This window comes from Bos javanicus, chromosome 2, assembly GCF_032452875.1.
Source record: "Bos javanicus breed banteng chromosome 2, ARS-OSU_banteng_1.0, whole genome shotgun sequence".
NCBI classification, from domain to species: Eukaryota; Metazoa; Chordata; class Mammalia; order Artiodactyla; family Bovidae; genus Bos; species Bos javanicus.
Window position 1 is genome coordinate 62,854,928 of NC_083869.1, and position 17,360 is coordinate 62,872,287.

Genomic DNA, 17,360 nt, shown 5'->3' on the forward strand with positions numbered 1-17,360 from the left:
CTCCCCCAGTGCCTTACACCTACCTTCCCATCAAGGTTTCCAGCAGCGTGTCTGCAGATGGTGAAACCGCGGCCGCCAGTGCTGGGGGAGTGGCTGTATCGCACCCCGTGTACCCACCCAGAACCTCCCACCCACCCCCACCCCCCACAAATCAGGTCCACCTGTCACACAAGAAAAGTTTATTGAAAAATAAAGTTCTCCCTAGTTTTCTCTACAACAGTGGAAAACAAAGCAGTGCTCTCTACGCCGGTACAGTACACGTGACAGCAACACCTCACTGGCAGAACCTTGCATGACTTAACCCCGGGGGAACAGCAGAAAACAGCCGTACCAGGAGCTGGCCGAAGACACAGACGCGGATGGCCGTTAGCTTACAGACACCGAGCTCGCGACAGCAACTACGGCAGGAAAGATGTCAGCATCTCCTTTGGCACCGGTTGTCCCACTCCCATTTGTCCTGTTCACACCTGGGCAGGGCAGGGGACAAATGCTTCCCAAGTCTGCACCATCTCAGAGGTGGGCAGAGGTGGCCGACTAAGCTAGGTTCCTGTCCAGCTGTCCCAGGGAGACCTCCTGCAAGTGGTCTGAGCACCTAGGGCTGCACCCCCCGACTCCCCAGACACAGGGCCCTGGTCCCCGCATTAGCACACAGATGCCCTCCATCCCTCTGCCCTGTCTCACCAGCTGCAGGGGGCTAGGGCTCCACAAGATCTGGGGAGAATCGAGGAAATGCTTGGAAGAAGGTGCACTCCAATCTTACATCCACAGACATGTAAGACTGCTGATGCAGCTGAAGAGAATGCAAAGGATCTTAAAAAGACACCAACAAATTCCTCCATTTTCCACAAATGCAGTCTTTCCAGAATAGCGCCAAAATAGGAGATAAAAACTGAGCCTATTTAGGGAAGTAAGAGGCTGACACCAACCACGCCACCTCCCCCCCCCCCCCCCAAAAAAAAAGCCAACTGACATTCGGGTGATTTGGAAAAACATCACTAAGCTAGGAGCAGCCTCTTGGAGTTCTGAAGACCCCTCACTCTCTCCATGGAACTAACCTTTAATTTGATAGAAACATAACAACTAACCAGCCTGGGAATCTGATCCTCTTGGACTGGACACTGGAGAAGCCACCCTGGCCAGCAGGGGGCAGCAAAGGGACTTCCTGGGGGAATGAGTACGTTCAAGAGGTCATTCCTTTTCTCTTAAATAAAAAAAAAAAAACACCACACCTCTATTACTGCATTTCAGAGGAAGATGGGTAACTTTAAGGGAACAGTCTGTCAGAGGATTTATTTTAATTTCCAGCTCAAAAAGTTCTGCACACACCCTGGAAGGGTCCAGAAGATGTCAGTGGGGTCGGATCTGGCATGTGGCCACTCTATGTCAAGCTGACTAATTTTGCAGTCGGGCATATTTTCAAATCAGTCAGTGCATTCAGGGACACAGTACCATTTTAGCCAGCAGGGTGGACACAGGACCTGGGCATCTTAAACCTGTAATTCCTACAACATTCTATCAACTTGGAGTATCTTCCCGTACCTACAGGAATCAATGATAGGAAGTGAGCTCAGCTCTTTTCCTCAACTTGTATGAAATGTGAAAAACAACAATATTTAACATTTACTAGGACTTAACTATTTGCCAGACATTGCTAAACACTGAATCCTCACAAAACCCCTAAGTGCTAAGAAAGCTAGGGTAAAATTTTGTTTTTTCTGCATCTGACACTAGACAGCTAATTTGGCCTTTTGCCATATAAACTTGGGTTTCCATTTTTTTGTTGTTGTTGAAGCCAACAAGAAGGAAAAGAACCCACCCTCTGCTTTAGACAACTCCCACCTTCTTAGAGCAGCCTGAATCTCTTGACATCTGTCCGTCTCTTCACATGAAGATGCTCTGCAGCCTAGGGGATGGGTGAGATTAGAATGAAACCACTGTGGAAATGAAAATATTCTTCAATAAATAAAATATTCCAGGCTTGGGAGAGTAACACAACCACAGCCTGTCGTTAATAGAACTTTTTTTAAAATCAAGAATTGGTGTGGGTGTGGGGGGTGGGCGAGGGTGGCAATGTCCCAATTATATACATATCTAGTAGGGAAACCACCCCAGAGAGGGGGTGGCCTGATTGGCCTGGTCTAAAAAGCACAAACCCACCCATAACAGCACAGTTTCTGCCTAACTGCTCACAATCACAGTTTTACTACCAGTGAGCTGCACTGGGATGCCAAGGGAGCTTGCTGGGAGGCTGATGTTTGCCAAGGAAATAAAAACAGGGGGTGCATATTATTTCCCCTTCATCCTGATAGGGAGATAGAATGATTTGGGGCCAGTGCTTCCAACGAGCCCAGCGGGGCCTGCTTCCCTTCACTGCAACCCCTCACACAGGGTTGGTTCTCTGCCCTTGCCACCCTCCACCAAGCACCCAGGGTGGCACCTGTCAACCATCCGTCTCCAGACAAACCCAGAGACCTAGCCGAGCAGCCTGGGAGGGTGAAGCTTGGTCTGGAGGAAGTCAACCCTCTTCTTGGGGCCCTTGTGGCTGCATGGGGGTATCTGCGCACATATGCTGCGATCTGGGGAGCTTGGAGGGCATGTCTGGCGTCCAGCCTGGGTTGCCCTCTGCCCTAGGACCTGTCTCACAAGGACAGGTCCTATCTATCTCCAAGCTGGAGGAGTCTGCTAGCTTCCTTCAACAAAACCCAATTCCAAACACTGACACCAGATTCCAAAAACCAACCCAAAAGAAAAGTGAAAAGGCACCTCAGAGAAACAATAAATATCACCAAAGAAAAGATCGCTTAATACTTACAAACATACAGCAAACACAAAGTAAAAAACCCAATCTAAGCAAAAATGTGAAAAGCTTCTCCAATTGTGCATGTGCAAATCAAACTGCATACCAGAAGTAAATGAGGTGTTTACTGGCATGAGAAGTGTGTTTTCCCTTTCAGGAATTTTTACTCCTGAAAGTGTTTACATTTCAAAGGAAAGCTTTCTCTCCTTTAATAAATTAAACCTTTTCCCTCAAGTTTTTTAAGAACTTAGGATCACAGTGGAGGAAAAATAAATCCAAACTTTTAGGAAAAAATGTACAAAAAACTAAAAAACCAGGCAAGAGGTGAGAGATGCTCAGAGCACAGGAAGACGCTAGTCCTGACTGGGGATATCTCTTCCTGTGGAACTATCATCAATTACAAGGTGGTTCAGGAGTCTATCAAGATTGGCACTGGCAAAACCACCCAAGGCTTCTAGCCCACACCCTGAAAGGCGCCTTCCTCTCGCATAGCAGGCAGCAATTGCAGCCCTTCCTGCACAGGGCAGATGGAGGCCCCACCCTAATGTCCTCTGGGGTCACTGACCAGACTGGGGCCAAGTCTGTGGAGGCCTGGGAACCAGTATACACTTGGTGTCACCCCCTCTGCCCTCAACAACTGGAGTGTGGGTTTCTTTGCACCAGGAGCAGCAGCCACGTCACCCCACCCGGGGGCAGAACTCTGGCTTACTTCCGGTCAGTACTGGGATGGGGGGACCAAGAAGGATCTTAAGGTGGGGAAGTGCTCCCTGGGCTGCCTGACTGAGGGTCCTGGCGTAGAGAAGAGGAATTCTTGAGAAGGCAGAGAGTCCCTGAGCTCAGGGGCAGCCGGCAAACAATCCCTGCAGCTTTTGGAACACAAGCCCGGCACAGCGTGTTTCTGAGAACCGGGCTTTCCAACCTCCTTGCTTTCAGAGTTCCTGTGCTTGTTCTAACGGATCTCTGCCAGATGGGTTAGTCTGGCAAAGCGTGGGAAACTGGTCTCGGCCCGCAGGCTCTCTCTGCTGGTCAAACACGGGAATGCACATCCTCAGCACCAGAAACAGCCAGAAGGGCCCAGGAGAGGGCAGCACTGGCCCAGGAACTGCTGGTCTGGGCGCTAAAGCGAATTCCTTCTAGGAAGGCTGCAGCCAGGAGGCCCATTCGTAGGAAATAGTGGTTCCCGACAGCAGGGATGGCAGCTGTTTCCTCCCCCTGCAGGAAACTGTCCTCGCGAAGCACTCAAAAGCACACGGGCACTCACACCGTCTTGCCCAATTTCCTTTTAACTTCTGCCCTTGTTTCTATTCTCAGCCAGTTTGTGAGGAGTGGGCCCTGGCATCCATGCTCAGCGCGGAGGCTTCCCCATCAGAATTCTCCCTGGCACGGGTACTCGGGGGCCACCTATGGGGTGGGGGAGATCCTGGCTGCCCTAACTCCCCCACTCCATTCTCTAAGATCCACTGAGGTTAGTCTAAGGAAAGAAGGCCGGCTGTGCATTTGATATTAATTTTATACCCAAGAAGAAGAATCGAGGAGTGGGTGGAATCTGACCTCCCATCCCTCACAGCCCCCCACTCCTCCTGGGTGGGCCTCAGACTTGAGAATTCTAACCTGAACCTTGCGTCCCGGAGGCTCACCCAGCCATTAGCTGTGTCCAGCTTTTCTGTTCAGCAACCAAGCCACTCAGAATCTTTAGTGAGGGCTGGGTGGCTCATGGGACAGCTTTCAAGGGGGACATTCTGCCAGGGAGAAGGGAGCTCACTCTTACCAGCACGGAGATGCCAGGGGCATCACAGGAAACACACACACACACACACACACACACGCAAAGCACTGAAGCACGGCGTGGGGGGAGGGGAGTGGAAGGGGCTGGGGGAACTTGCCCAAGAGCACAGCACAGGGACTCCAGGGTTTGGTCCAACCTGCTGACCAGTTCAACACCCTCCTCCCCAGTATTTCTGCCTGGAGTAAAAACCAGTATCAGATTCCTACCCCTTGCAAACCACACCCACACTCATAGTCAGCAGCCAAGACAGTGCACATTCATCCTGGCCTGCCCTTGCTCCCCCAGCCAACATCAAAAGTTCACTGAGAGCCCCATCCCCTGGACTTCGGTGACATTGGACGGAGTGAATATAACACAAGCCCAGCTCAGGTGGTGCCACTAGTTCTTAGGGACCAGCTTCATCCCTGTCCAAATCGCAGTTCAAAGACACCCCTTCTCAAGGGGGTAAAGAGCACCCCTCCACGTGCAAGGGTAGCTTTTAATCCTAACCAGAAATGACAGCCCAGCTGTGTGGGGGTGTGTTCCACCTTGGGGGGTGTGATGGAACAGAGGAAAGGAGCCTGTCACTGCAAAGCAGCCCATCTCTGGTCCCTGCTGGGTTCTCTGGGCCACACAGGCATTTCCCCGGACAACCAAGGGGTGCCTATCCCCTAGCCTCTGCCACCTGCTAAGCACAAGGAATTTATTTTCTTCTGCCACCATCCACTTTGAGGAGCTAGGTACCCACAGCTGCCCTTAATCATGCCACTAGCCCCACAGTGCACCCTGCCCAAAGCAGACAACAGTCATGTTATAGTGAAGAGGGATGGCCAACAGAGGAAAATCAGAGAAGTAGCAAGACGCGCAATCAATCCCTCTTTGCCCTCCCCAGCTCCCCCTCCCTCCCTCCCAAATAAATAAATTAATGGGTTTAGGAATGTTCCCGTAGGAAGTTCTTTCCGACTAGCTCAACTCCTCCTCTGGTTTTGTTTTGTTTAAACGAATATTGAGATTCTCTTTTTTTATCCTGGAGCAGCTGCACAGTCTCCCTACAGTAGCTCCTCCAAAATTAAAGACGAAGTTGTGCCAGGGAGAAGCCAGGTTCCCAGCCTGAGGTTGGCTCCACTGTGATGCTCTGACTGCAGCGGGACCAGTACCAAATCGAGACCTTTCACCAAAATGTTCAGGCTCTGGGGAGAGTCCCTGAATTGCGTCTGTGTCCCTGCCCCACCCTGATGGGGCGGGAGCCACTGTCTCCCCCCTGCAGAGCATAGGCGCGGGTGGAGTGGTGGCCGCTATAGACAGTCTTTACAGAGAGCCACCTGGCCCTTGATGAAGTCCCGGCAGGGGCAGATCCTCCGGTAGCGGGCGTGGGCACCAGCACAGCTGAACAGCAGGAGGTCGCCTTGAAACACACAGTGCTTGTTCTTGGGGTCGAAGGAGGGCGCCACGATGTCCTTGGCCAGCTCTGAGCTTTGGCAGTTCACATCGTACCTGAAGAGAAAGAGGAAGGGGTTGGAGAGGCAGGGACTGTCCTCAGCCCTGGCCCCTTCTGCTGCCCTCCAGTGGGGAAGGCTGTTTGGGGCTCCTGTTGGCCACCCTCTGACCCAGCCATCCTCACTTCTGGGAACCCGGGCTCGAGAAGGGCGTGCAAACGCCTGGATGCGCATGTGGGTGCGGTATGTGTTCAAGGCTGGAGAAGAACCAGAAATAACCTGAAGATTCAGCACGTGGGGAATGGCTGGATCCCCTGTGGCTCAGCTGTGTTATCAGCACACGCAGCACTTGACAAGGAGGTAGGAATGTGAGCACCAGCATGAGAGCAAGTAATAACAGGGGGTGCAGTGTATCCACGTGTGTGTGTGTGAGTGTGGGAGGGAGAGCGAGGGGGAGGGGGGGGAGAAGAGAGAAAAAGAGAGGGGGACAAGAAGAGGGAAAGAAAGTAGAGCAGGTACACTAAAGACTTAACAATGGTTACTTCTGAGAAGTGAGACTGGGACAATGATATGCATTATTTAAATGCTTTTTAGAACATTTTAAAACTATGTCTATCTTTAAAACTGATGCTTAGAGGGATCTCTGTTATATGACCTTAGTTTCCCGCTGGAGAGCAATCCGATGGTTTCCTGGGCATGGTGTGTCCTGGGGCCTCAATTCACGGGACCTTTGCAGCCGCCTTCCACGACTGCGGCAATAGATCGTCCTACTACCCACCCTGATCCCCAGCCCTTGAGGGCTGTGGATGTGCAGAGCAGGGACTGAGTCCAGGCCCTGATCCCAAGCCCAGGTTCTTGCTCCTCCCCCATCTTCTTCCACCCCTCTGGCTGTGGGCTGCAGACCCCTGGGGTTTTGCTTCCTCAGGCTGAAACCCCCACCTGGGGGGCTCAGGAAAACAGTGTTGGCCTCTCATCTCAAAGAGGAGCCACGGAAGTTCTCGTCCTAGATGGGGTGTTCGGGTCCCACCACCTTGTGCCCCGTTGTCCCACATGCCTGGTGGGGACCAGCTCAGAGAAGGTGGTGTAGGAGGTCCAGGCAGATCTGGGTTTGCATCCCGGCTTTATATGAGCTGTGTGGCCTTGGACCAATGCCTGAGCCTCCCTGTGGCTCAGTTTCCTTTTCTGTGAAATGGGGACGAATAACCCTTGACTCTCAGGGAAGGTCATGCGCTTAGTCGCATAGTCATGTCTGACTCTTTGCAGTCCTTTGGACTGGAGCCCACCATGGGCTTAGTGCTATGGGGTTTTTCAGGCAAGAATACTGGAGTGGGTTGTCATTCCCTTCTCCAGATCATCTTCCTGACCCAGGAATCAAACCTGCATCTCCTGTGTTTCCTGCACTGCAGGCAGATTCTTTAACCACTCACAGGGGGGAAGTACAGGGATTAAATAAATGTTTACAGAGCAGCTGGCAGAGTCCAGCTCTGAGTAAGCATTCAGCACATGAGAACTAGCATGATTGCTCCCGCTGGTAGATGCTGGGTGGACTGCCACCTTCTGCCCTCACCCCACACTGTGAGTTTACACACATGCCAGGTATCTCCATTTTGCTTTGTTCACAGAAGTCCTGATTCTTGCTGACAGGGCGGGGATTTGGGCGGGGAACCTGAGGTTTCCTGCCACTTCTGGAAAGCTTCCAAATGTTTTGAGAAAAGGATCTGACCCCCCACCCAGTGTTACTCCTGCCCGCTCGTCTTCCTCGAGCCAACTAACTGCCTGGACCCACTTGCTCCTTTGCCAGCATTAATCTGTGATTTCCAGCGCATCTCCTGGGCTTCCGGTGAGTTCTCCGAGGCTGCCAGCCCAGCTCCTGGCTCTTAGGAGGGCAGCACCCACTCCTGTCCTGCTCTTGCAGTCACCAGGGAGCTCTGTGACTTCTCTCAGTGGCCTAACACCTCATGTTAGATGTGCCAGCTGGGAGACGGAAGCAACCAGAGGGTTAGGGTCATGGCGAGGGCAGCGAGTTGGGGGCTCCATGGATTTCCTAAAGGAAACACAAGTCAGAGTCAGGGCCCACCTGGTCCTGCCTACTTCCTGGCCAACACTGAAAGGGGGTCTCCAGAGCCCAGCTGGGCATGAAGTTTCCACATGGAATGTGGCCTTGGGATCCAGATTTGTGCTGATGCTATTTATGTATTTAGGTGAATCACGGCAGCTACTGTGTCTTAACTCAAGCCATCTGCCTGGCACACAGCTCATCAGGGGCACGAAGTCTCCAGAACTCATCTCGGACTCCGTGGCGAGTGGGAGGGACTGTCAAGAGCCAGGGAGAATCACATCTGCTCCTGGCCTCCTGGACTTGGACTCCAGGCCCAGCGTACCACGGTGTGAGCACACGTGCCCATGGCCACGGGGCTGCAGTAGCAGCCTGTCCAAGGCCAATGTCCAAAGACCACCACAAAGCACTTGAGCAGTGGGTATTCCCCGGAGCCATGGGTGACCTGGCCCAGCAAGCTCCCCAGAGGCTCAGCGGAGTGGTGGTGGGGCCACCCTTGGATGTGACACAATCCCTGGTCTGAGGTCTCTGTTCCACAGCCCTAGGCCTGCAGAGAGGCCCCTCGAGCATCCTTGCTGAGCTCAGCAGGAGGAGGGGACCTTCCCAATCGCTAGAGCACATCCTCACCCCCACGAGGTCCCTTGCCTCTTCAGGGCATGTGTGTTGCTGTCCTGCCTCTGTTCCTAACATGTCTGTCTTGCCTGCACAGGCGTACACACACACACACACACACACACACACACCTTGTGCTGTTTCCATTTTTCTTACACACACACACACACACACACACACACACACCCCTTGTGCTGTTTCCATTCTTCTTACACACACACACACACACACACACACCCCTTGTGCTGTTTCCATTCTTCTTACACACACACACACACACACACACACCTTGTACTGTTTCCATCTTACACACACACACACCTTGTACTGTTTCCATCTTACACACACACACACCTTGTACTGTTTCCATCTTACACAGACACACACACCTTGTACTGTTTCCATCTTACACACACACACACACCTTGTACTGTTTCCATCTTACACACACACACACACCTTGTACTGTTTCCATCTTACACACACACACACACCTTGTACTGTTTCCATCTTACACACACACACACCACACACACATCTTGTACTGTTTCCATCTTATACACACACACACACCTTGTACTGTTTCCATCTTACACACACACCTTGTGCTGTTTCCATCTTACACACACACACACACACCTTGTGCTGTTTCCATCTTACACACACACACACACACCAAACACATACCCATTGTGCTGTTTCCATTCTGCAGCCCCTGGGGTGCTCGCCTCTCTCTAACTGCCCTAGAACGGTTTCTCTCACAGGATGGGAACTGGGGCTTCTGAGGCCCTTCAGCCCTCGCCGGAGAGCTTAGAGCTCTTCAAACAGAAGAAAAAGGCCAAGCCTCCCCCTTCCCATGGGGCTGCCTATTTCCCAAGAGGACAGAAGCCCCGCAGCCCTCTCCACACACAGACCCATGCAGGATGAAAGGAAGGAAGCCGGGCCCCACCTGCTGGTCTCCCTCCTCCTCTCCCTCTTCCCTGCACTCCTCCTTGCTAATCCCAACCCCGTATCCACCAAGTCTCCCCAAGCTCCCTTGTCACCACTCTGAGGCACTGAGGCACCACAGTGCTCACAGTCCAGTCTTCATGGCTTAGAATTCCTCTTCAAAAAAAAAAAAAACACCCCAAACTCAATAAATTAATCTTTTAGAGGATACAACTTGTAAAGGTAGCAACATTACAAAGGAGGTCTTCCACTAACATGTGTTTCTATTTCCGGGGGTGAGGTGCTCCCCCCGGACCCCATCAGCATGGACTCCGGCTCTTTCTAGGACTTCTGTCCTCTGACCTCTCAGGGCCTGGTTTGGGTCAAGTCAGGTTGCACCTGAATCACGCATGCTCTGTGCAAGGGGTTTGTGGTCGCCTCTGTCACTCCCATAGCCCCACCTGAGCAGGAGCTCCAAGACCAGCTGCCTGACTCCCCAAGTCAAGATGACAGCACGGGACACTTGACATCTGTTACATCAAGTCATACTGCATGCCGAGGACAGGCCGGGGGACACCCGGAGATGGAAAGGAGCTTAAATTCAGAGTCAGGCCCCAAGCTGGAGGAGGAACAGCAGCATGGGCTCGGAGGAGCCGCTCGCTGCTAAGTGGCCATGAATATGGATCAGCCAGGATTGCTGCGCTGAGGAGGCACTCAGCAGACTTGCCAGAGAGCTATGACATTATCAGCATTTACAAATGCAGAAACAAAGGTATTCAGTAGGGCTCTTACGTTCAGAAAATTAATTTCAGGCGGCTCTATTGCAAAATTAGCATTCGCAGCAGCCTCCTAGGGAGAAAACCCACATATCTACAAGGGGATAGGAGGGAGGGGGCTGCTGAGTAATGCCTTGGCAAAGGGCCTGGCCCAGGGTAGCCCCTCACTCAGGCCTTCTGCTCCCCTGGGCTCGGCCTGGTGTACGGGATTACCGGTGGGGGGTGGGGTGGGGTTTGAGGTGGGGGCGGGGGACTGGCTTTTCTGGTCGCAGCCTGGCGACTTCAGGCCTGCTCCGCGGCCCACACTCCTGCAGGAAAGGACTTTGCTGTACACAGGCTCACCATCACTGGGGACGTCCCTATTTCACAGGTGGGCAGATTGATAGAACAGAGGAAATGGGTCCATTGGCTCATTCCTGTTCCCCTGCAGGCTCGGTGGGGCTCTGGGCTCTCTGAGCCCCCGGCCTGGCCAGGAAGGCCCACGCCTCTGAGCAGTCCCATCAAGGTTGCCTCCTCCACAGGTAGGCGGGGCTGCACATGGACAGTTGGGTGTGGACAGCTAGCAGTCTGTCCCTAGTGATGCCAGACTTCCTGTCAAACAGAGGGAGACACTCAGGGTTCTCAGGAAGCCACCTTGGTACAGGAGTGGTCTGCAACAGGGGTGAGTGGGAAGCTCCTCCTGCACTTAGAATTGGGGACATGTGCTCTGGAGGTAGAAGCTTCTAGCACCACAGACATCAGACCAGCGCTGCCTCTCACACAGTGTCACTGGATGCAGAGCAGGATGCTGACCAACTCTGCTGGTCTGGCCTCTATTCTGCTGGTGGAATTGAGGGCACCTCTGATCCTGGTCTTCATGTAAAAAAATGAGAAAAAATAGAATCCCCCGAGTCCCTACTCAGGAAAGGAGCCCTGCAGGCAAGGTGCTAGAGATCACGTTTCCTCTCTGCAAAGGGTTTTACACCTCATTACTTGAGGTGAGCATAATAAGGCTTACAGGCAGGGCCAGGCCAGCTCAGACCACTGTGCCCAGATAAATGCAGTGGCCAACTGTGCTCTAACAGGGCGTGAAGCCAGAATGGAGACCCGTAAGCCTGGAGCCCTGAGTCCACTCTGTTCCTTAAGACTGGGGCAGGGGCTTCCCTGGTGGCTCAGGTCGTAAAGAATCTACATGCCATTGCAGAAGACGCAGGTTCGATCCCTGGGTGGGGAGGAACCTACATGCAAACCCTTGTACCACAACTACTGAGTCTGTGCTCCAGAGCCTGGAAGCAACGAAGTACTGAGCCCACGTGCCACAGAGCAACTAAGCCAGGCTCTACAACTACTGAAGCCTGAGTGCCTGGAGCCCATGCTCCACAGCAGGAGAAGTCACTGCGATGAGAGTCCCGTGCACCACAACCAGAGTAGCCCTCGCTCGCTGCAACTAGAGAAAATCCTGTGCAGCAACAAAGACCCAAGCAGCTAATAAATAAGTTAAAAAAAAAAAAAAAGACTGGGACCAAACGACTGCTCTGCAGAATATCTGGGGTTGGGAGAACAAATCCCCTAGGGGAAAACACCACATTAGAGCTATTAAGGTTGGGAGGGAGGTGACAGGTAATTAACTAGGTTGTGGCCCAGTGAGTGAAAGTTGCTCAGTCGTGTCCAACTCTTTTTGACCCCATGGACCATACAGTCCATGGAATTCTCCAGGCCAGAATACTAGAGTAGGTAGCCTTTCCCCTCTCCAGGGGATCTTCCCAACCCGGGATCGAACCCACATCTCCCTCATTGCAGGTGGAATCTTTACCAGCTGAATCACAAGCCCAGGGTGGGTGCGATAAATATCAAGGCACAGATTTAGCCCTGACTGAGGTCATGAGTCAGAGGCCAGAAGAAACCTCAGATGAAAATCTGGAAAATGTAAACATCAAACTCAAAATGCCACCACAAAAGGAAATTAATGGTGTTACTGAAAGTAACTGCTTCTCTGGTAGCTCAGTGGTAAAGAACCCGCCTGCCAATGCAGGAGGCGTGGGCTCATTCCCTGGGTCTGGAAGATGCCCTGGAGAAGGAAATGGCAACCCAATCTAGTATTCTTGCGTGGAGAATCCTATGGACAGAGGAGCCTGCCAGACTAGAGACCACGGGGTGGCAGAGTTGAACATGACTTATCGACTAAACAACAACTGTTAAGTGACAGAAGCAGCACAAGGGAAGCAATGCCAGCCAGAGAGAAGACCCCACTGGGTGACTCTGGGCTGTGATCCCAGTGCTGTGCCCGCCACCCTGCTCGGGGACCCTCAGGGACCTGGCAGTGCCAGGCTCACAGCCGTTGTGATACAAGCTGGAGGCGGAGCCGCCCCTCCCGCGCTCCGGCACTTACTTCAGCAGGTCCTTGTCCTTGTTGAGATGCTGGAAGAAGGACGGCTCACAGATGAGCTGGTTCTCCTGACATACCTGCTTGCAGGACTGCCCGGGCTCAGCAAATTTTACCTGTAGGGCACTCAGGGGCGGCCACATCACTTGCCCGTGGCAGAAGTCCTAGAATGACAATGAAACTGTCAGTCAAGGGACCAGGGATGCAAGCGGGGGATCCCCAGTCTCCCAACCTGTCCCAACAAGCTGGGCCCCAGCTGTGCAAGAGCGGAGAGGGGCAGCGGATGGGAGCCACACGGACTCAGGTTGGGATCTCAGCTAGAACGCGCCCTGGCCTTGACACCTCTACTCACCAGCTTCCTATGCCCAGCACCGTGCCTGCAGTAACAGGGGCTATCCCTTCATGTCACTGTCCATAATACAGTCGAGCTATTTAAAGTCTCCGCCCTTGAAGGCCCATCTCCAGGCCCACGTTCACCAGCTGTTCTGTTCCCTCCGCCCTAATTCCTAAGACATTTTCAGCGACTACCTAATTTGACACAGAATTTAACAACGGTTACCTAATATAACACTGTTTTGTGAGTGCTAGTTTCAACTCAGGAAGCAAAAGAGGTCTGTAGGTCTCTGGAATAGAACCTATTGTGGGGACATGGTCTTGATAGAAGCTCAGTTGGTTGAAACAAATGTAACACAAATTCAATAGCTAGAGAAGCTGTCTGAGGATGTGTGATAGGAGATGAAGTCACCTGGTACCCCTTAAGAGGAGAGGCACCCGGAGGCAGGGGAGGTGGGGGTGTGCTCAGGATGGGGCTGCTCAGTCACTTCCAGGATCTACAGGGAGCGGAGGAAACGCACATGTCCAAGGGAGTCATGGGTGGGGAGGACCAGGAGCAAACGCGTGCAGCATGGATAAGCTGAGCGAAAGGTGAAGTGGGACCAGGGATAGGGCAGGTGAGGAGCAGGAACTCTCTCCAACCTGGGACCCCAGCTTTCATCTCAGCTATGCCAGGAGCAAGTCTGAACAGGTACCGGGGGTGGGAACTCAGGTACCACTGGCACCCAGAGCCCGCTCTGCTTAAATGTTGCAGATGGAACCCTAGTCAAAGCCCTCCAAATCTCTGGGCCATCCAACCTGTAGAAGAAAAGCTGTGTTTAACTTCTTTGGGGGTGGGCTAGGCCTCGGGGTACCCAGTGATGGTTAGGATCCTGGGCTCTCAATTCTACCTGGAGGAATTCACCCCAGACATATGGGACACATGGGGCAAAGAAACCTACTCAGGGCACAGGGAAACCTATGCAATGTTGTTGAGAGAAGTGGAAGACTTGAAACAACCTAAAGGCTGTATAGAAACAGGTTGTATTAAAAGGTTGTGCTTAAACACCTAGAGCCAGACATCCTGGAGTGTGAAGTCAAGTGGGCCTTAGGAAGCATTACAATGAACAAAGCTAGTGGAGGTGATGGAAATCCAGCTGAGCTATTTCAAATCCTAAAAGATGATGCTGTTAAAGTGCTGCACTCAATATGCCAGCAAATTTGGAAAACTCAGCAGTGGCCACAGGACTGGAACAGGTCAGTTTTCATTCCAATCCCAAAGAAAGGCAATGCCAAAGAATGGTCAAACTATCACACAATTGCACTCATCTCACACACTAGCAAATTAATGCTCAAAATTCTCCAAGCTAGGCTTCAAAAGTATGTGAACCAAGAATTTCCAGATGTTCAAGTTTGATTTAGAAAAAGGCAGAGGAACCAGAGATCAAATGGCCAACATCCATTGCATCAAAGAAAAAGCAAGAGAATTCCAGAAAAATATCTACTTCTGCTTCATTGACTAAGCCAAAGCCTTTGACAGTGTGGATCACAACAAACTATGGAAAATTCTTAACGAGATGGGAATTCCAGACCACTTTACTTGCCTCCTGAGAAAGCTGTATGTAGGTCAAGAAGCAATGGTTAGAACCAGACATGGAACCATGGACTGGTTCCAAATCCGGAAAGGAGTATGTTAAGGCTGTATATAGTCACCCTGCTTATTTAACTTATATGCAGAGTACATCATGTGAAATGCCAGGCCGGATGAAGCACAAGCTGGAATCAAGATTGCTGGGAGAGATATCAATAACCTCAGATATGCATATGACACCACCTTTATGGCAGAAAGCAAAGTGGAACTAAAGAGCCTCTTGATGAAAGTGAAAGAGGAGAGTGAAAAAGCTGACTTAAAACTCAGTATTCAAAAACTTAAGATCATGGCACCCAGTGTCATCACTTCATGAGAAATAGATGAGGAAACAAGAGAAACAGTGACAGACTTTATTTTCTTGAGTTCCAAAATCACTACAGATGGTGACTACAGCCATGAAGTTAAAAGATGCTTGCTCCTTGGAAGAAAAGCTATGACAAATCTAGACAGCATAAAAAAGCAGACACATTACTTTGTTGACAAAGATCCATCTAGTCAAAGCTATGGTTTTTACAGAAGTCATGTATGGATGTGAGAGTTGGACCATAAAGGCTGAGCGCTGAAGAACTGATGCTTTTGAACTGTGGCGTTCAAGAAGACTCTTGAGAGTCCCTTGGACTTCAAGGAGATCAAACTAGTCAATCCTAAAGAAAATCAGTCTTGAATATTCATTGGAGGGACTGATGCTGAAGCTCCAATACTTTGACCACCTGATGGGAAGAGCTGACTCATTAGAAAAGACCTTGATGCTGGGAAAGATTGGAGGCAGGAAGAGAAGGGGATGACAGAAGACGAGATGGCTGGATGGCATCACCAACTCGATGGACATGAGTTTGAGCAAACTCTAGGAGTTGGTGACGGACAGGGAAGCCTGGTGTGCTGCAGTCCATGGAGTAGTAAAGAGTCAGACAGGAGGGGCAGAACTGAAGTAAAATAATCTAAAGGTTGTCTTTAAACAGGTAACTGTTCAGATACAAAGAAAACCAAGCAATGTAACAGGTAACTATGCCCTGACATGGAAACATCCCCAGTACAGATTGAGAAGGGAAAAAAATAAGTTGAAGGCTGGTATACAGTGTGTTTCCTTTTGTGTCAATACACATAATCAGGCCTGTGTTACTGTAAGAATATCTCTGGCATCACAAAGAAGAGGAAATGGGTAACGGGGTCAGGGATCATCAGGGAATTTACTTTTCAATGTATGTTCTTCTGGAATATTCTTTTTCCTCTTGGAATATCCTTTTTCTCTCTATCCTCTTTGTGGATGGGGAGCTGGTTAACCATCTCAGGCTTTCAGAACTGGAGCCAGCAGGCACAGGTTCCATGCTCCTCCTGTTGGTCACTTGGAGCATTGCAGGAGGACTGGGCCCTGCAGGGTCTCTGAGCAGTGAGGTGGGTGAAGCCCCAGAATGCAGGCCAGAGCTGCATCCAGGGGGCCCTTCTGTGCTGTTCGCATTTTTCCTCTTTCAAACCTCAGCTTCCTCATCAGAAAAATGTAGACAATGAAACTGATGATTTCCTATGGTTCCTGCTTCTCCCTACTTCCTTCCTGAAGGAGGTGATGCTATTACACGTGGAGGAAGGTAACCGGCAAGTAGGCTTCTACTCCAGTCTCCTCATCAGGGCTTGCGATCCCACCAGTAAGGTGGACTTGCTGTCGTCTCCCACATTACATCCTGTCATGTGAGGATGCGCATGCTTGAGCCTGAGTGAGTGTGTGCTCAGCCGCTTCAGACTCTTTGCAGTACCATTGACTATAGTCCACCAGGCTCCTCCGTCCATGGGGTTCTCCAGGCAAGAATACTAGAGTGGGTTATCATTTGCTCCTCCAGGAGATCTTCCCAACCCAGGGATCCGAACCCTCCTGCATCTCCTGCATTGGCAGGCGGGTTCTTTACCACTAGCACCACTTGGGAAGCCCAAGTGAGTTTGGGGCTTAACAAATACTTCACAGCATGAGGTCAAACCTAGGGCCTTAATTTGTATCAGCTGAAAACAGAAGATTCCAGAAGGGTCTAATAATTCAGAAATGATGGAAATGCACTGGTTTAATAGGATCCAGTTTAAGGTTTTGACAGTGCCACAGAGCAGGACAGTATGCAGAGTGTCCTATCTCACAGCCCAGGGCTGGAAGACCTTGGCGAGGTCTTCAGATTTGTGATCATCTTCAGCATGATCCATGGAGTTGCTATGGCCTGTGTAAGACAATTATTTCGGTCTGGACACTGTTACTAAGGGTGATGGCAGACCCAGGCACCCTGAATGGGAACCCTGAGTGTTCCCTGGTGGCTGTCACTCTCTAACCAGGCAGCGTATGGAAACTTACCGGCTGAACTTTGAAAATATGTCCATCAAATAGGAAGGAAGACACATGATGATCAACATAGTTATTGCTGATCAAAGCTGAGCATGTACATGGATATTTGGAAAAGGTTAAGCATTGGTTTTTTGGTTTGTTTTTCTGGCTGGTTACTGTAAGCAAAAGAACTTATGCTTTTGAACTTTGGTGTTTGAGAAGACTCTTGAGAGTCCCTTGGACTTCAGGGAGGTCAAACCAGTCAATCCTAAAGGAAATCAGTCCTGAATATTCATTGGAAGGACTGATGCTGAAGCTGGAGCGCCAATACTTTGGCTACCTGATGTGAAGAGCTGAGTCATTAGAAAAG

The 17,360-nt window shown here is 51.1% G+C and overlaps 1 protein-coding gene and 1 long non-coding RNA gene across 11 annotated transcripts in view; both read right to left on the bottom strand.

Annotated features, from left to right (window-relative positions):
- Positions 1-164: 164 nt before the first annotated feature.
- MGAT5 (alpha-1,6-mannosylglycoprotein 6-beta-N-acetylglucosaminyltransferase) overlaps positions 165-17,360 on the bottom strand; it is a 398,273-nt gene continuing 381,077 nt past the window's right edge. For all 7 annotated transcript variants that reach the window (XM_061439540.1, XM_061439539.1, XM_061439514.1 and 4 more), the window contains 2 exons: positions 12,738-12,895; positions 165-6,056 (listed from right to left, as the gene is read on the bottom strand). In XM_061439540.1, coding sequence (XP_061295524.1) covers positions 5,858-6,056; positions 12,738-12,895 — 357 coding nt within the window. In that variant the 3' untranslated portion in view covers positions 165-5,857. The remainder of the gene's footprint in view (positions 6,057-12,737; positions 12,896-17,360) is intronic.
- Positions 6,063-12,731, bottom strand: LOC133260856 (uncharacterized). Of its 4 annotated transcripts, none has more exons than XR_009741015.1 (4): positions 9,333-12,731; positions 8,841-9,268; positions 6,219-8,797; positions 6,063-6,185 (listed from the first exon to the last, which is right to left on the bottom strand). It is a non-coding gene; the product is annotated as an uncharacterized LOC133260856 (long non-coding RNA). The 4 variants fall into 4 exon arrangements; XR_009741009.1 differs by having other exon boundaries at positions 9,300-12,731; XR_009741006.1 differs by having other exon boundaries at positions 8,841-8,871; positions 8,941-12,731.